At 41.1% G+C, this 20,254-nt stretch overlaps 1 protein-coding gene across 1 annotated transcript in view; it reads left to right on the top strand.

Moving 5' to 3' along the window:
- KYNU (kynureninase) overlaps positions 1–14,056 on the top strand; it is a 100,956-nt gene extending 86,900 nt beyond the window's left edge. Inside the window, exons 13-14 of the mRNA XM_025191031.3 lie at positions 6,834–7,064; positions 13,072–14,056. Of these exons, the coding sequence (XP_025046816.3) occupies positions 6,834–7,064; positions 13,072–13,215 (375 nt within the window). The 3' untranslated portion in view covers positions 13,216–14,056. The remainder of the gene's footprint in view (positions 1–6,833; positions 7,065–13,071) is intronic.
- The last annotated feature ends 6,198 nt before the right edge of the window (positions 14,057–20,254 follow it).

The raw sequence follows: 20,254 nt of genomic DNA on the forward strand, positions 1-20,254 counted from the left end.
TTTCTTAATGTCTATGAATTTTAAGAATGTACAGATTGTACAATGAAATCTTAGCTTTTTTTATCAATGTTGTCTGTCTTTAAACTTTTAGGTTGTGTCTACACTGGGCCACTTATTCCGGAAAATCAGCCGCTTTTCCGGAATAAGCTGCAAGCTGTCTACAGTGGCCCTTGAATTTCCGGAAAAGCAATGACGCTCTACTGTACAAAATCAGCCGCTATTCTGAAAAAACTATTCTGCTCCCGCTCGGGCATAAGTCCTTATTCCGGAACACTGTTCCAGAAAAGGGCCAGTGTAGACAGCCCAGTAGTCTTTTCCAGAAAAAAGCCCCGATCGCAAAAATGGCGATCGGGGCTCTTTTCCGGAAAAGCGCGTCTACATTGGCCACAGACGCTTTTCCAGAAAAAGGGCTTTTCCAGAAAAGCAGCCTGCCAATGTAGACGCTCCTTTTCCGGAAAAACTGAAAACGGAATAGTATTCCGTTTTAAGCAGTTCCGGAAATTCATGCCAGTGTAGACACAGCCTTAAATTTTGGTTAGGATTACCTGTGATTAAGAGAAAGATTGTTGACTTTTCACAAACCTTTCTATTGGCTTTTGTATGTGTGGAATATGCAACCTCTAACTTGTGATACATTATGAGTTGAAGTAAATATACAAGAACTCAAGGTGAAAATAAAACAAAATTGATGGAAACTGACCAGATGGGCACAAAATCATTATGGTAAAACCGACTTATTCCAGGTGATCTTTTTAACAGAATCATTTTATCTGCCTCTGCCAAAAAATTAAAATGACTAAATTGCATGTTGGCAGAATCAGGCAAGATTTTATTTAATTTCAGGCTTCATTGAACTTGCCTGGTTTGACATTTCATTTCAAATGTTTCAATATTCTTAATATACAGGACCAAATTCTGCTTTCAGTTACACACCTTTATCCCCAGATTATCTCCTGACTTTTTCAGTGGCGTGCCTCCAGATTTGCACCAGAGTAACTGATGGGCAGATAGTGCCTCTCCGCAGTTTACCCAGGAAATGTCCAGGAAACTCTGCACAGAGTTTCTTTCTTAATTATTTTGCAAGAAGAGTGAGGCTTGTTCCAAATGGCTATCCAGTGTCATGAATCTTGAGTGGTTGAACTGGCTCTGGGAATACATCCCCTTTATTTCCTATCAACAGAACTACAGAAGCTGGTATCTGGCTTTTGTGGGCTTCCTCAAAGAGGGATTACCACTGCCGGGTTTGGGAGTGAAAGGGAACACAGCCTGGGGCTGTTCGATTACTTGTGAAGTACATCAGAGCAATGGACGTATGAAAAGTTTCTCCCTGGCCCACACATTCCATGCTATATCCTCCTCTCCTGCATTAATTCCTGGACCAACACAGTGTCCTCTGATGGCCATGTGAAAGTAGATTTTTTTTCCCATAATGGTAGGAGAGGAGTAATCCATGCACAGAAGGGCCTATAATCAGATCTTGAGAGAAGAATTCTTCCCATAGAGGAAAACATTCAGAATCCCTTTAGATGAGCTGCATAGTGGTGCAGTCATGTAATTCCACACTTCTTTTCCATGTGTGGTTACATTTCTTGTTAGGTGAATTTATTCCTCTAGAAACGATTCTCAACCACTCAGGGATCATTCATGGATGAAAAGTGCAGTTATACTGTTTTCTCTATGCTGCACTCCTCAGAATCTTCAGAAACTGTTTTTAAAACCCAGACTTAAACTAATCTTGGTTAGCAATGTTCCAGGGACACTCTGAATTGGGTGTAATTTTAAAAAATTTAATTGTACTAGTAAAGCCAATTCTGGAACAAACAATTCTGGAACAAACAAACAACTCACACTATCTTTTCATCAGTTTGTTATGAAAAACAAAAGTATCTTAGACATGTACAAAATAAACCATTAAAGTCAGAAAATTGCCAGCTGAGGCTATCTTTTCTCGCCTGCATTACACACTAAATTGAAGGACTGCGAAAGGTCACAGAAATGCTTCTTCTGTTTGACAATGTATTTTGTTAGTCCTTAAACATTCAATATATTTTTAAACTTTATGTACCCTTAGAGAGATAAGTTAAAAGCAGCTTTGCTCTGACCTAGATTGTCACTGCTCCAGTTTGTATGGGTGCATGTAATTTAATCCACCTCCGGGAGTCTCAAAGAGAGATAGCTGATCACATTCCACTGACACCCCTTTTCATGCCTGCATTATCCCTTTGGCACAGACAGGATTTCCCTATGCTAATTGGTCTAGGACAGTGGGAAGCAGAGAGTTTTCATGTTTGGCAAGAGATGGCTTGTGAAATTGTGTGCTATCATGCACTGGGACACATTAAGCAGAAGGCAGTGTTTCCAATGGAAACAATGAAAACGGCAAGTGTTAAAGCCTCAATAATGCTTAAAGTGACTGTTATGGCACTAGTAGTTCCCTTTTATGGACTGAAGTGTGTGGGATAAGAAGATCTCCATGGCCACATTGAAAAAAAAATCTTTCTGAAAAATTCCACTCAGGGCAAATAATCCTTGAACAAAACCTGAGTAACTGAGTTTTCTACTATCAACCTAGAAGAGGGATCAAGAATCTTGCTCATCATGTAAATCCAGTTGCTCTGTATTACCAGGAAATTCTTATGAATACCCCCTGTATAGGAGTGGTTCTAGTTTTAGGTTTTCCGTCCATGCAGGTGCTGATCCCTTACCTCACCTGCCCCTTTCACGTTCCATGCCCACCTCAACTGCAGCAGATATCTCCCTGCAAGGCTCTGCCTAACCAATCACATCTTGCATACCAGTGCATACAGAAGAAGTGGCATTTTAGTTGTGTTTAAGTCAGGGTACTCCATGACCATGATCGTACTGGGGTCAATGTCCTATGGCTATTCATCAGGAGAATATTTTCCAGACAGCATGCTAAAAATTAAATGAGATCTCTTGGCTATCTGTTCTTTAATTACTTTGTACTCTAATTTTCATATTATAGTGTAATATGATTTTAAGTACTATTCTGAAATTTCTCCCTCACAATGGCTACATCTAGACAGTGGGACTATTTTGGGATACCAGAAATATCCCGAAATAGCAATTCCTTGTCTTTAAATGCCCCTGTTATTTTGAAATATATTTCAAAATAATGAGTGCACTATTCAAACATCCCTGTAACCCCCATTCCACAAGGATTAAGGGACTTGTCAGAATAGCACTTTATTTCAAAATAACCTCAAAATAAGCTATACAATTTGTGCAGCACAAATTGCATAACTAATTTATAGGTAAGAGTGCTGTGTAGATGCACCCCATCTGATTTTTTAGCCTGCAATCATAAAAGGGCATAATCAGCTGCAACGTTATATACTAGAAATTCCTCCCAGTTTTTGGCAATACTATTTGTGCCCCTCAGTGTGGCAGCAGGGCTAAGCAAAATTACCCCTATTACAATTTTATCATGAGTCTTGTGAAATTTGGAGTTTGCCTTAAAATACCAGTTACTATGAACATGTAAGAACCTTTTTAAAAATGGAAGAAAAGAAGAAAGAAAAAGTAATTTTGAAACATTGTAGTTGTGGAGAAAAGCTTGAAAATATTAATCTTAAAGGCTCCAAAGATCAGAAGTCAAATAAAATGGACTCAAAAACTCCCTTCATGACTTTTAAGATATTTTAAGGCCTTGCCCATGGTTTTTGATACTATTGTTTTCATTCTTAGCCCCAATCCAGTACCCACATTTTTATTATATTGCAGGCACTGTACAGCCACTTGTTTGAATGTGCAGATTTCCGTGAGTGTAGGTAAATGTACTCAGATCTATTGCAACAACAGATGAGGTCCTTTATATCTCACCCGTAAGATATATATATCTAAGGACCAGTTCCACTATCCAAATCAAAACTGGGTAGCATGTTACTACTTCATTCCAGGGGCACTACTTAGGCCAGGAGTGGCCAACCCATTCCAGACAAAGAGCCCCAATAGTAGTGGAGACAGCACGAAGGGCAAAGTTGTTGAGGAAGAAAAAAAAATGCCGTGATGGGGGAAAATAGGAGCTGGTACATTCGTACGGCTTTTTTTTTCCTTTTTGTTAACAACTTTTCCCTGGGTCTTTGCAGCCCTGCCCTTTTTTTTTTTTTGTGCTCAACAACTTTGTCCCAGCTCTTTCCACTGTCTCCACTGCTATTGTGGCTCACTAAAAAAGCACTGGGAAGGGGTGAGAGGTTGTATTGCCAAGATCCAATGGTTCGGAGGCAATAAGCACATAAATTGGGTGAAGGCTTAAAGATTTTACTAAGCAAATATTAGGGTAAAATACAATGAAGCAAATCTTAGAATAAAATACAATTCTTATTAAGTCTATGCAAACCCTCAATATAAAATGCAATACTTACTGAAACAGTACAATGCTTATTAAGCCTAAGCAGATCTCAGAATAAAATGCAATGCCTACATCCCTTCTGTTGCCGGGAACCCCCTGAAGAAGGACAGTGGACGGACCCCAGTGGCTAGTGCGTAGCACCTTTTGCGGCTTTGGTCTACACCAAAGTTCCAATGTTAGGAATATCCCCGGCACTTATATACTGTTGGATTTACAGTAATCACTCCTGTTGTTTTGAGAACCTAACAAGATCATTGATACATTGCATATTTTCCCATATCCAATAATTAGCTTGTTGATACTTTGCATATTTTCCCAGGCCAAATATTTAGCATTATCAAGTGGGAAACATTCAGCAAAGATAGCTATGTGATCTTCCCAAGCCCTCCTGTACTCTCATACCAGGTGCATGGCCTTGGGATCTGTCCCAGAACTTGTTGAAAGTCAGCAGTGCATTCCTACACTGTACCATCCTGAGCAAACAGCTAACTCTGTGAGAATAACAAAAGAATAATAAGAAGCAAAAAGCACAAATGGCTGCCTAGAGCATCCAAGCCTGTAAAAAAATGCAGGCACAATAGGAATTTCCTCGACCTCACAATCATCTTCCGCATTTCCACTACAGAGGTGCAAGCTCTGGGAGGCAATTTGGGTGCAGGAGGAAATAGAGAAGAGGATGCTAGCTCAGGGAAGGGGATCCAGGCTGGAGAGTGTTGGGATCAGGTGGAGGGTAAGGGGGTTGAACAAACCTCAGGCTTGTGTCTGTGAGGGTGTAGGAGTTTGGGCTGCAGTGCATGAGGGGCTCAGGTCAGGGAGGCTGGGAGTATGATGGGCTCAGGACACAGATTTGCAGTGTGTGGATGGTGCAGGAGTGTTGTGGCAGAAAACTGGGGATGTGGGGGTGCAGGAGTTTTAGGAATGTGAGAGGCTCAGGGCAGGAGGTTTCAGTGTATGATAGGCTCAGATTTGGGGGGAGGTGCAGGAGTGTTATGATGCTGGGGCCAGATGGAGACTTGGCCCCAACTGGGGGCTTGTTGGCCAGGATTCATTTTTAAATAAAATATTATGTCAAACACAAAATGTTTCAGCGTTGTCTTTATTTATGAGAGGGGTGGGGAATCTGTTTTGAGTCAGCTGCTTCCTGTGTTCATTGATCCACAGAAAAGTCAGTCAGGGCCACACAAATGAGATGCAAAAAAACAACCACTCCAAATCCCCACAAGCCTCACTAATGTGGCCCCAACTGTGCTGGTGGGGGCAGGGGACACGGTGATGGGGCAGGGTACTCATGGGGGGGTCTGGCAAGGAGAAGGGGACAGAGACAGCTGGGACCAGTACCTGGGGATCCCGGGTCTCAGGAAGTGCTCTGGCTGCTCTTCCCCTCCCCTCCCCCAGGCAGCCCCCTTCCAAAGCAATCCCCCTCCCCTTCCCCAGAGCCAGGTACACACCCCCTAACGCAATCTCTCTCCCCTTCCCCAGAGCCAGAGCCCGCCAACCCAATCTCCCCCCCCCCCCCGAGCCAGGCACTGGCCCCCTCTATACCAATCTCCTTCCACCTCCCACCCTCCCCCAACCTAATTCTTGGGTCCTGGATGCAGAGCCACCACTACAGCCACATGTATCTCCTTCCAGGCACTGGGGCGCATGCACTGAGCAGCCAACGTGCTGAGCAGCCAGCACGCTGGGCACCCCCACTGACCCACCTCCCCAGCCCTTCCCCAGAGCCAGACACCTCCCCTCCTTGCATAAACCCAGTCCTCCTCCCTCACTAACTATATGCCCAGGTCCCAGAGCTGCTGCTGGCACCGTCGCTGCACCCAGACCTGCTTCCTGTGCTCAGCAGCCAGCTCCTAGCATGTGCAGGCTGGGACACTGTGTGTGACCCGGCTTTCACGTGCAAGATATGACATAGTGCACTCGGGGCCGTGAGCAGATCGGCATGGACTGTGAGCACGTATGTTGCTCTCAGTGGCCTACCAGTGAGAGTGGCTGACCTGAGCGGTTCCAGGTTCCATCCCGGTTCCATCAGCTGCGGCTCACGAGTCATGGGTTGACCACCCCTGACATAGGTTATGTCTAGACTGCAGGCTTCTTTGGGAAGAAGCTTTTCTGGAAGAGATCTTTCCAGAAAAAAGGCTTCTTCCTTATAGAAGAGGTTTACCAATGTTGAAAAAACCCTTCTGTTCTTTCGATTTTCTTTTAAAAGAATGTGATTGCCATATGGATGTAATAGAATTTTTTTCAGAAAAAGTCTGTAGCGTAGACATACCCTTACAGAGCAAGATACTACATAAAATGAGTAAGGATGGAAAAATCCAGTCTCAGACTATTGTGGCTTTTATGATTACATTATCGAAAAGGACAAAAATGGCCTCATCCTTCTTTGGAGGGTTTCTGTTTCATTGGTTTGGTTTTCAGCTTCAGCAATGGATAATCTTTCTAATTATTTACATCCTTGCAGGTCTTTGGTCAGACTACAATGAAAGTGCTGAGAAGGAAATCCATTCTGTTAACAGGTTACTTGGAGTACTTGATAAAGCATTACTACAGTGAGGATAAAGCAAATCCAGAGAAACCCTTTGTAAAAATAATCACACCGCCTCAGATTGAGGAAAGAGGATGTCAGCTCACACTCTTTTTTTCTACTCCAATCAAATGTGTATTTAAAGAATTGGAAAAGAGAGGAATAGCTGTGAGTAAATCAGTCTTCTCTGATGCTGGTTTCCCCATGCTTTTCTTGCATGACCCTACTTTGCTGAATTAATCATTTATATATTAATCATTTATATATAATATATAATTAATCATTCTTATGTAATTTCATATAGGACCAGAGAAAGACTCCAGTTAATTTCAATAGGCTCTTTATCAGGCATTCAGAGGAAAATGTGTTATTTGTAACTATAAGATTTACCCATGTTGCTTGGGTTCTTCAGGGCTGGGCCTGTGGGGTGTGCAGGAGTCAGGGCAAGGGTTTGGAGATATGGGGGACTCAAGGCAGGAGGCTAAAAACCTGGGGGGTATAGGAGAAAGGGTTGGGGATTGGGAGGTGTCGGAGGCTCAGGGGACAGGATAGGGGAGGCCATGTGCTGTGCATACATTGCCTCCCCGAGAACCATGAATACTGCCCACTGGTTTCTCCCAAAGGCCAGCCCAGGATCGTAGGGATCATGCTGGTCTGCTGACAAGATGCTCCCTGGGGCTAGGTTCTTGCTCCCACCTATGGTCATTCTGGAGCACAACCCTCCCCAGTGCTCTCTGCCCAGGTGGACATTCTGCAGTATAACTGTTCCTGCTATCCTAGTCTTTCCTTCAGATTTTTATGTACTGAATAAATGGAATAATAAAATAATAATAAAATAATAAAACTCTTCATTGTTAACACTGAAAGCAATTTTTATAAGTGGACATAACTAGCCACATTTTATAGATTATCTTCTTAGAGTGTAGGCTGACCAGACCATTATTCTTTTTCTTTAAGCGCTGTACAGCACTGATTTATTAACTTTAACAGTGGTTTTACAGAAGTACGTAGAGGCCTCAACTATGATCAGCATTTCTGCTGGGAGAAATTTTGTGACTGAAACTTTTGGGGGGGTGAAAAAACAGATCCTGGTTAATTGAAACATTTAATGAATTTGTGCTAATTTTTCCAAATTGTTTCGATCAAAGTTAAAAAAAAAAGAAATGTTCAGATAGTTAATGTTGATATTCCCAAAATATTTTGTTTTGGGGGCTAGAGCTATATTCAAAAGATAGGAGGCACCATTCACAAAACCGAAGGGGAAATGGTGCCAGCAAGAGAAAATGACTCTATAGTTTGTGTGCTCATTAAGGAGAACACTTAGGTTCTAGCTGTGTGCTCATGAACAGCTTTAGTTATTTATACAAACTGGACTAATTTCAACAGGAAAAATTGAGAGCAGTCCTTCCCTAAAATAGCCAGTGTGATGGTTAAAGCACTTTTCTGCCCATAGGAAGCCTAGGTTCAAGTCCCTGCACTAGAACTAGGGTTTAAACCTGGATCTCTCAAAGGTGAGTGCCCTAAGTAGTGGGCATAGGACACTGCTATACACTTTCTCTTTTGTGAATGGCACCTACATCTCCATATCAGTTTAACTCCTTCATTTCTTTGCTTATATCTACTATATATTTGAGAGAGTTTGTGTGTCTATCTGTGTGTCCATACATCTGTCTGTAAGTCCCTGTGTTCAAGAACTCCTCCTAAATGGCAAGAGTTAGGACCACCAAATTTGGTATATAGTTTCCTCTTATCTTAACATAAACAAGGTCAGGGTTTGCTTGTGTCAGAACAATGGGATATGCATGGAATGTGACTGTTTCTTATCAAGTGGCAAGGGAGGGGTGGGACAGCAGGGAGAGTTATACTCATGAATGACCACAGGAGGGCAGCAAGCATCCCAGCCCCAGGGATTGGCTGCAGCTAGCCAGCCTGGATCCTGGCACAATGGGCTGCCCCCCAGGAAGCAGCTTCCCACTGTGCAGCCAGGAGGAGCCACCCACAATGCTGCACAGTCCTGCCATTCCAAGCTGACTCTGAGGAGAAGTTGGTGGGTGGCCTGCATGGTCCCCCCAGGTCAGCTCCAGGGAGATGCTGGCAGCAGCCTGCACAGCCCACCCTACTCTACCCTGCCTTGGGCCAGCCTCGGTGAGAAGCTGCCCCAAATTGGCCCCAGACTCAGGCAATACCAGGCAAGTTTCTACTACACAATATGAAAACATTTCAAGTTTCCTGAAACAGAAACAATATTTCTTCTGATTTCTCAATTCATTTTTTTAAAATGTGTTCCACAGGGATCAGGTCTAGATCTGTTCAATATCCTCATCAGTGATTTAGTTAATGGCATAGAGAGTATGCTTATAAATTTTGTGGATGATTCCACATTGGAGGAGGTTGCATGTGCTTTGGAGGATAGGATTACAATTCAAAATGACCTGGAAAAAACTGGAGAAATGGTCTGAAAGAAACAGGATGAAATTCAATAAGGACAAAGGAAAGTACTTCAGTTAGGGAGGAACAATCAGTTGCACACATACAAAATGGGAAATGACAGCCTAGGAAGGAGTATTGCAGAAAGAAATCTGATGGTCATAGAGAATCACAAGCTAAATATGAGCCAACGGTGTGAACATCATTCTGGGATGTATTATCAGGAGGATCATAAAGAAGAAATGGGAAATGTGTCTGCTTTACTCTTTACCGATTAGGCCTCTGTTGGAGTACTGTGTCCATTTCTGAGTGTAATATTTCAGTAAAGATGTGGACAACATCCAAAGCAGAGCAACAAAAAATTATTAATGGTCTAGAATATATGATCTGTCAGGGAAGATTGAAAGTAGAAGTGAAGACTGAAGAGGGACATGTTAACAGTTTTGAAGTACATGAAAATTCCATATGGGAGCAGATAACAACTCCAGTTAATTTCAAGGAGGAGGGAGAAATATTGTTCTTTTTAACCTTTGAGGATAGTACAAGAAACAATGGGTTTAAACAGCAGCAATAAGGGTAGTTAAGCACTAGAATAGTGCCAGGGTAGTTAAGCACTAGAATAAATTACCTAGGGAGGTTGTGGAATCTCCATCACTGACGGTTTTAAAGAGTAGATTAGACAAACAACTGTTAGAAATGCTAGATAATACTTAATCCTTCCATGAATGCAGGGAACTGGACTAGATATCCTTTCGAGGTTCCTTCCAGTCCTATGACTGTTCTCATATCATCTTCCTCTAACTGCCACTTCTTATTAATTGGAAAGGTTATTTTATTTAGCTCTAATGAAGAGCTCAGTGTAGCTCAAACATTTTTTCCATTCTACCAATGTAAGTCCATCCAATAAAGATATTACTTCACCTACTATGTCTCTGTCATATCATGAGACCAACATGACTACAAAACCACAACAGAATACATAATACTCATTAAGGACTTCCTTTAATGATCTACAAAAAAGCCAAGAACCTTGTTCTTAGCAATGCATACAGTAGGAGAGGTAAAAGAGAGGAAAAAACCCCGCCACTTCCTGAGAGAAATATTCTAGAGTTCAGATAGAGAGGCAACTGAAACCTAATCATGCTGGTAACCAAGGATCGCCGTGGGAGGGAGGGGGGAGAGACAGAATGGAACATATTATATGCTGGGAGAAGAGAAGTGCTGGAGGGATGATAGTCCAACAGCATATAGATGATACAGTAGCTCTATGGACTTAGTTTCCAAAGGGCAGTAGTTGAAGGCAGAATATACTTATGTGTTCTGGTGCTGCCAAAGAATTCCAGGAATTACTGTTTGTTAGAGTATGTCTACACTGCAGAGTTTTTCCGGAAAAACTACACTTACGTCCACACTGCAATTGCATGTGTTTTTTCCAACAGCAGTAAACCTCTTTCTATGAGGAAGAAGCCTTTTTCTGAAAGGCATGTGAGGACAGAGAAGAAGGGTTTTTTTTAAAGAAGAGGCCTCCAGGAAAAAGCACAAGTGCCCTGCTGGCCTCCCCATCCATAGTAATCACAACTTAAATGTGAGATAACATCCAATCAATGTGGATGCTATCTTTTGAAAAAGCAGATCATTTTTTCAATGTGCTTTTGCTGTGTGGATGCTCTCTTTCAAAATAATTTTTTCCGGAAGATTTCTTCTGGAAAAGCTTCTTCCAAAAGCTTGCAGTCTAGACTTAGCCTAAGAGAACATAACGCTGTTTCCTTGTCATTTTATGAGATTGTCCTATTAAAAAATATTTAATTTCAGAATCCTTAAGTCTTAAGGCATTATTTGGATCTTTATTATAAAATGTACTGTTGTACTTTGTGAATAGTTTTTATCATGAATCTGGGTTACATTCAGTGCTTTGACTGTCAGGATTCACAATGCAGAAGATGTAAGTCATGGTGTCATAACCATGAGGGTTAGCCAGCAGCCTGGGAACTAAGGAGTTAACTGTACCTAGCCAGGTAGTAGTCAGCCAATAGAAATGAAGATAGGGATTTCAAACTGGGACAAAGGAATTTCTGGTTTTTCTCTCCTTTGTTCCTGGGCAGTTGACTCTCCAGATACTGAGGAGGACAGACAACATGTCCCTCTCCAAGAAAAAACTCTTTACCATCTGTAAGTAGGGCAAAGTCTAGATAAGTCCGTTAGGTTTTATTGTTTTATGGTCTGGGAATGGGAATCTGATGTCTGTGCATTTAGAAATGGGTTTTCCTCTTCTTTGTAATTAAGTTTTGGCCTATGGGAGTCCTCCTTGAGTATATTAATTGGTGACTTTTCCATCTAGTCATTATGCATGAAACAGGAGTATTGTTTTGAGAAATAAAGTTCTTTCTTTTTTATTACTGAACCTGGTATTGGTTCATTTCTGTGTCCTGGAACATCTGTCTCTGGGATCTACATACCTCTGATTAGGGGACAGCAATCACAGACTGCACTTTGTATTGCCTCTGTTCTTTTCTTGAGAAATGAGCTTGGGGTATCCCTGGTGTTGGTTTCAAGTGTCCACCCCTGTTTGTAGGTTCAAAAACACTTGATGGTGGAAGCAGATTCCCCAAAGTCTGGAGATTAGGATGGGGGGGGGGGGAGTTTTGTACCAAAGCCTGTGGAGATCAGGTTTTGGGGTTGCTTTTGGAGGCCCCCACTTCTGCATCCATTGTGCCAGAGTGGGGAATCAGCCTTGACACATGGAGAGAGGTAAAGGTGGCTTTTTTCCCAGCTGAGAGCCTCCTTCATTCAAGGTTTCTCTAAGAGCTGATATAGATCCTGTCATGAGTCAGCTTTGCATCAAAGAATAGCCAGACTGTTCTGGCCATTTCCCAAAATATCCCCTGTGCCCAGGGTTGCACAGAAGGGAGCTGATATAGACAGGGATGTTAAAACAGTCAACCAGTTAACCATTTTAACACAGGGCCTAGCGTCTGGCCTGCCACCGATCCCAATGCAGTCATGGGGTGCCTCTATTGTGTGGGGGCCTGCCGTGGCTGTGGGGCCATGCTGCAGTTGTGAGATCCTGCCACCTGGCCTGCTGGCCCTTCGCCAGCTAGGGATGCTTCAGCCTGGTGTGGCTGGCCACTGCTAGAGTTCATGGGCAAGAGCCAGTTAATCAGTTAACTAGTAAGTATGCCAGTTAACATCCCTTTGGCTATGTCTAGACTGCAAGCCTCTTTCAAAAGAGGCTTTTTCGAAAGTATCTTTCGAAAAAGCCTCTTTCGAAAAAGAGCGTCTAGACTGCAAACAGTACTTTCGAAAAAGCAAGCCGCTTTTTCGAAAGAGAGCACCCAGGCAGTCTGGATGCTCTCTTTCTAAAAAGCCCTGTTGGCATTCAAGAATGCCTTTTTTCGAAAGAGCACTTTCAAAAAAAGGTGTTCTTCCTCGTGAAATGAGGTTTACCGCCGTCAAAAGAAAAGCCGCGTTCTTTCGATTTAATTTCGAAAGAATGCGGCTGCAGTCTAGACTCAGGTGAAGTTTTTTCGAAAAAACTCCTGAGTCCGGACACAGCCTTTGTCTTAACCTTAAAGCTGTACACACAAGGCTCTTTCTTCCTCCATCTTGTAGTAGCCACACTTTGGGGAGAGGTTGGGATGGGTTTTCTTTACTATTATTACATGAATGGAAGATAGAGGTGGGTTTTTTGCCATTTTAAAAAAATGTGAAGTGACATACATTTATTAAATGTTCATTTTCTATTTTGCAGTGTGACATGCGAGAACCAAATGCTCTACGTGTTGCCCCAGTTCCTCTCTACAATTCTTTCCATGATGTACACAGATTTATTGAAATCCTGGGATCTGCAATTATATCCGCAAAACAAACAGCAAACAATGCTGCACTATCCTGATCTTATTGATGGCTCAGCTTTATCTTTTAATCTATTTCTGACTAAGATGCATTTATTTTTCTGAGCTATTTTGTCCTAGTAGAGTAGGCTATATTCATTGCAAATTTGCAAAACAACAAAAGTTACAACAGTCTGTAACTTTTATTAAAGCTAATATTTCCTCTCTCTGCTTTCACTTTGACTTCACAAATTTTTATGATTTGTACATTTTAATGGGGCTTTTCTGAGATACTTTTAGGCTGTGTCTAGACTAGCATGATTTTGCACAAAAGCAACTGATTTTGCGCAAAATCTTGCCGCCTGTCTACACTGGCTGCAAGTATTTGCGCAAGAACACTGACTTTGTAATGTACAAAATCAGTGGTTCTTGCGCAAATACACTGACGTTCCCGCTCAGGGATAAGCCCTCTTGTGCAAGTATTCTTGCACAACAGGGCCAGTGTAGACAGCAACGTTAATTTCTTGTGCAAGAAAGCCCGATGGCTAAAATGGCAAATCTTTTGCGTAAAGGCTCATGCCAGTATAGACGCTCTTTTGAGCAAATACTTTTAATGGAAAAACTTTTCTGTTAAAAGTATTTGCACAAAATCATGCCAGTCTAAATGCAGCCTTATAGTTTCATTCTACAAACTTAAGAAGAGGAACAGGTGAAGACTTCAATAAGTAAAATATAATTTCTCACTGTACTATAACCATATAATGCATATCAAAGAATAGAATATATGTCATATTACTTCACTAATGTACCAAAAATTTGTGACCTATTTTTACATTTTAAATTGACATTAATTCTGTTTAAAGTTACTTTAAATAAATTCATATATACATTTTTGAAGGAAAATCTTTTTTTTGTGTGTGGTAAAGTCAGTAGTTGGTGATTGAGTAATCTTAAAAGGTATGTCTACACAACATCTGCACAGCCAAATCACTATTTCAAAATTAATTCAAAATAGTGGAGCGCTTATTTCGAATTTGGTAAACCTCATTTCATGAGGAATAAAGCCAAATTTGAAATAGCTATTTCGAAATAAAGGTTGTGTAGACACTTACATAGAAATAGGGGGCCTCCAGCCTTCCCAGGATGCTCTGGTGGCCACTCCAGTCTCAACCAAGAACACTCATCTCCCTCCTCCCTCCCCGGAGCCCTTAAAGGGGTTGACTCTGGCCACAGTGCTTGTGCCAGCTCCAAGCCTGCCAGCCCAGAGCCGGCAGTCACTGCCCCTGACCCAGTGGCCCCAAAACATGAGCCAGTAAGCCACTGGCAGTCAGCCCTCCACCATTCCCCAGGAGCAGTCTGCTAGCTCCCAGGAGCCTGCCAGGGCCCAGAGAAGGCAGACACCTTCCTGGTTCAGGGCGGAGATCATGTACCTTATTCAGGTTGGGGGCATGCTCCCAACGTCCATGATCTCCACACTACACAGAGGAATGCGGCTGTCTATGGCAGGATAGCTGCCAGCCTGGCCACCAAAGGCCACATGTGAACCCAGGAGCAGGTTTGCATGAAAAATCAAGTTGGTCTGACGAGACCTACCTCCTTTCTCCTCTCCTACCTCCTTTCCTCAGTCTCACCAGAGTTTCATCCCCCCCTCCAGTTTTGTTAAATAAAGAGAGTTTGTTTTCATGAAAATACATGTATTTTATTTGACATCAGGAAGGGGAGTCAGGGAGGGGTAAGTGGAAGAATTTGAGGGAGGAATGAGGCACAAGCCCCCAGTGGGGCAAACCAGGGAGGCTCTTAGTGTTCCTCAGGGTGGACGCTCTCCTTCAGGGCCTCCTGGATACTGACAGCCTCCCAATGAACCTCCCAGATGGCAGCTTGCAGAAAGTGCAGCCAGACTCGCAGCAACACGTCCATGAGAAGCACCAGAGTGCCCAGGGCAGCTCTGGCTCAATGCTACAGAGTCCTGTGTGTTCCGAGTGAGGGCAATCAAAGCACGCAGAGACAAAATGTTTTACTGTCCCTCATCAAGGTAGGCTAGCAAGCAGGGAAACCTGAGAACTGGCTGTCCACGGGGATCCCTTTAAGCACAGGCCTCAGATAGCCTCAGGCAGCAGCCACACAAAGTAACTCCTGACCTGATGCCCTGCTGGACCTGGTTCCAGCCAGCCTTAAATGTGATTCAGCGTCCTATCAGTGTGGACATGCTAGTTCGAATGAGCAAAATGCTATTTCGAAATGCATTTTGTGTGTAGACACATTATTTCGAAATAAGCTATTTCAAAATAGCGCTGTAGTGTAGACATACCCATATGGAATAAACAACATTTTAAACTTTTGGGTCACTTAAAAGATATAACTGGAGAATCCTCATTTATATTACAGTCACTTTATCAGGTGACGGGACCTTCAAGAAGAGTAATACCCTTGCACCTATGTAGATAAAGATTGTCTGTATGAGAGAATTTTACTATCTTATATAACTGTGATTTTAAACACTTACTTTGGTTTAAACAAAGATAGTTATCTGGTTCTGCTGAACTGAGGTAGGATATACTCACTAAAAACAGCCTCCTGTGCTACGTTGGCACTTCCTGGAATATTAAGAAAAAAGAGGAGTGGGAAAAGCCTTAGGAGTGAACTGCATTGGGTGGTAAAAGCCATTCATGGAGTGAGATTCCCAAGGCACCAGGCATGCCCTTCTCATTCCCACCTATTTTGGCACATCTCTATAACCCACTGAAGAAGGCCAATTGGGGATGTTGCTATATGAAGAGGGTATGGCAAGGAGATCCCCAAAAGCCCTATCTATGAGGTCTGGATCAAGCATTGAGGCTCTGGTCTTCTGCCTCTTATGTTTCCCCCAGGAATTGGGAAGAATACAGCGGCAATTGCCCTTATGGTTCCATAATCTTAAACCATCCAAGAGTTGGGCAAAGTGCTGATTAAAATCCCCAGTTGTGGTGATATCTGTGGCTAATGCTATCTCCATTTCAAGGAATGTAGTGCTCTGTAGCACTGGTCAGTCAATTCATGACAAAAGAACTAGAAAATAAATCATTTCTTGATATTAACAGTGCCTGCCAAAAATAAGATCATTTGTATGTATAATACCCATATAAGGAACAGAGGATTTTTAATTGTCTGTGAAGCATGATGATAAAGAGCTTATGATGACATTAAACCAGTTTCTTTTTAATTAAACAGAAGCTTTATTGAATTGCAGCTCAGGTGTCTGTGCATCAGCGGACACAGTCTTGTTTGCATTTTTGATTAAAGGACAGATATTTTCACTATACAGTCTATGACACTCTTGAAGTGGAAGAAGACTAAGTGCATATAATGCCAAGAAATTAGAAAAATAACATTGCACACATTGTATAGTGAATGAAAAAAAATTACTGAACATGATGTAAGTCATAGACTATAGGAGGAATTCTACTAGCAACTATAAAGCATTCACACTGCTGTATAATACTGTGGAGTAACCACAATTTGTCCTCCACATAATGTTTAGTAAATTTATTAATAAAAGGCCAGATTCTAACACCATTACTCATGCTGAAAAACAAAACAACCCCCCTCCCTCCAAAAAAACCCTTATTCACCAAGTAGTCCAACTGACTTTTAACAGAACTACTCAACAAGTAAATTCCTCAGGTTGTGTAGAAGTGTTGGAATCTGGTCCTAAATGACTATGGGTACGTCTACACTGAACGGCTATTTTGGGATACCAGCGGTATTCTAGAATAGCTACCCCGCATCTTCACAAGCTGCCCATTATTTTGAAATATTTTTCTAAATGATGGGAATGCTATTTCACCATCCCTGTAACCCTCATTCTATGAGGGTTAAGGGACGTCTCAAAATAATGTATTATTTCAAAATTTGGCACTGAGTAGTAGCAAATTTCAAAATAAGCAATTTTAGAATAGAATTGAATAGAATAGAATTTATGCATAGCATAAATTGTGTATCTTATTTTGAATTTAGGATGCTGTGTAGATGCACCCTATTAGAAGACAAGTCATTAGCAAGTACTGGTCCTTCGGTTCAGTGGGAGATACAAATTTCAGTCTAATAAAGCACTGCAGAATTTGCATAGCTTTCAACACACTGATTTGTATATGACTCCTCACATATTTAATTTAAAGCATGTGCCTAAATATTTAGTTGAACCATGGATTATAATCAGGGAAAGTAAGGACATTTCTTCCTAGCCCCTGTGGAGCTCAGCCTATGACCTAACCACAATTTGTTAATGAATATTATATACTTTGCCTTTCTGTGGCCCTTTAAAAGCGCTGGGTAAACATTAAGTAGCTAATTACATGCACATGGATATATATATATATTACATTTGAGTGAAGTTTAGTACAGCAAAATTCACTTGATGCTTCAGCTTTTCTCACTTAAGCTCTTACTTCTACTAGTTAACCCTGAGGATAAACACAACTCCCATTCTCCTACATTTATTCAGTGTCTGCTTATTCATAATATATCCAAACATCTTACATTTAAAATATTAGAGGTTATAAAGATTTTATTTTTTCCACAAACTTAATACAAACATTTTATGAAATGAATAATACTGAAAGTTAACATTAGGTGTCAGTATTTTACATATTATTCAGTGAAAACATCTAGTGGAAAAACTGTTGTATAAGACATGAATATTATAAACTACATTTTCAAATGCTTTTAGTTATGATTGTCAAAGTAAAATCAGAAATAATTATGTGCTAAAGTAATTAGTTGTATACACCCCAAAATGCTTCCAGCTAATTACATCTCTGGTTTTAAATTCAGTATTCTGTACCACTGAATTTTAATTGCGATCAGATTTAATTTTAGGATGGTCTGAAGAAATTACATTTTCAAATTAAACAAGATGTAAGGATCTAAAGATGCAGGAAAGAAAAATACTCAGATACTCAGAATTTTTAAAAAATTCCCAGAGGACTGACACAGATTTGTGACAATATTTGGGAATTTCTTACCAATAAGAAGAGGAGTTTGTCTGTTGTGTGTCATTTTTCTCTGAACATGACAATTTACTCTTATGTAGATATCCTTAATTACTTCAGTTCAGATCATGCACAACTGCTGAAAAACTGTGGGGAGGTAGAAACTGCACAGGTTCTACTTGCAGAATTATGGCCAAATATTGTAATGGGAAGGATAGAGAGTTGAATTCTCTTTCCAAAACAAAAAGGGAGTTCAGCCCCTGAAGCTGTGCATCTCTCAGGACATGCATGAACACTGAAGAAGACACAGGAGCCTTGTTCTTCTACTACAGCCTCTGGACCCTCTGGAACCTGGCTCAATAGCTGTCTCCAGCTGATTTGGGAAAATCAGAGGTACAAATCAATCCCTGGATCAATGCCAACCATTGGTTCTCAAACTTTCCTACTGCAGTTCCATTTTCATTCAGTATTACTTGGGCCAGATGAAGAGTGAGAATGATTATACTGCTCAATAGCTAGAACACTCACCTGAGAGATAGCAGATCCCTATTCAAATCCTTTTGTTTCTTCAGGGACTTCACCTGGAGGTCTTCCACATTGCTAATAAATACCCTAACAATTGAGCTTTCTAACCCATCTCCCTACCAGGTTATGTGGAACTTCAGGGGGTAGCTGAGTTAGTTTGTACAGGATAATCTTAAAAACAACAAATGATTGGGTAGCACTTTATAGACTAACAAAACATGTAGATGGTATCATGAGCTTTCATGGGAACAGCCCGCTTCTTCAGAGTATTATGTGGAATTAGTTGCAAGAAATACTGCCTGAGCAGTCGGATTCTGAGAGAGAGGAGTACCCAGTAAGTGGTAGGTGGGTAGGTTCAATCAGAGGTAGGTGCCAAATGCCCTAAGAGATCTGAGAGTTAGGACATATGCATCTCATCAGTATCTCCTATTAGCTAACTCTGGTGGCTGGTTTTGTGCATCACATTCGAAGGTGCCTAACTCTCCCCATACATTGAATAGGGAGCATAGATGATTTCCCAGGTGCCTGAAGGACAGTACTCTATCAATTGTCGGTTTCTTGCATATGTTTAGACATGATTCATCAACTTCTTAGCACTCTCCCATCAACTCTGGTACTCCATCAGGATGATAAGAGTAGCCAGCGTCAACTGACATTATTGCATGGAAAGCACTTCAGTAAGTACATCGACTTCAGCTATGCTATTTGACTGGGGGAGGGGAGGTAAGTGTAGACTAGACCTAAGTCCCTTGTAGATCTGGCTTTTGTATCCACATAAGAACTGTTGGACACTTTTTTCCAATCAGCTGAGGAATATTTTTTCATGCTAAACATAGACTTTTTTCATTATTTGTGAAATATATTTACAGGACTTCTAACATTCAGAAATGAATATATTATATGCCAGTAATTCATATTTTAGGTAATAAAAACTAGGGACAGAACTTATTTGTTTAAGTATCATTTTATGTTTCTAGTTAGATGTAAGTGAAAATTGATTGGGGGTATTTCTCAGAGGAATTCTATCTTTATTTCATCATAATTGCTTCATATTTGAATAATGACAGATGAATTGCTTCATTCAATTGCAGTTTTAAGGCTTTGAAGTCACAATATCAGCAAAGGATTTAAATCCCGAAGCATTATTATGGCAGGGAAGACATCAGGGAAAATGAAAACTTATGGTGTTGTAATTTTCCAGCAAGAAAAGTACTTGTATGGCTAAACTGCTTCTTTCCTGGACAATTTGCTAACCTTAGTAAAATCTACTAAACTTCAGCCAGCTGCTGCAACTTCTATCATACCAAGTGTCTTCTACTGTGCCCAGAAGAAGACATTATAAATGTGGAACGAAAGTCCATGTTGTAAGTAAGCTTCTCCATGGTTACTTTGAATTCAAGATACAGGCTAGCTACAAACCATTTAGAATTCTATGCATCTCCAATACTGTATTTCACCAATAAAGAGTTCATTAGATCTTTTTTCTCTCTGACATTTATATCTAGTACTGAATACATGTTAATACTCTAAGGTATGAATTTCAAAGTTCCCTTTATCTCTGTGTTCAGTTTTCAGCAATTAATCAAACAATATGTAACTGCTTTAGAAA

The sequence above is a fragment of the Pelodiscus sinensis genome, chromosome 7, assembly GCF_052426305.1.
Source record: "Pelodiscus sinensis isolate ZL-2025 chromosome 7, ASM5242630v1, whole genome shotgun sequence".
NCBI lineage: Eukaryota > Metazoa > Chordata > Testudines > Trionychidae > Pelodiscus > Pelodiscus sinensis.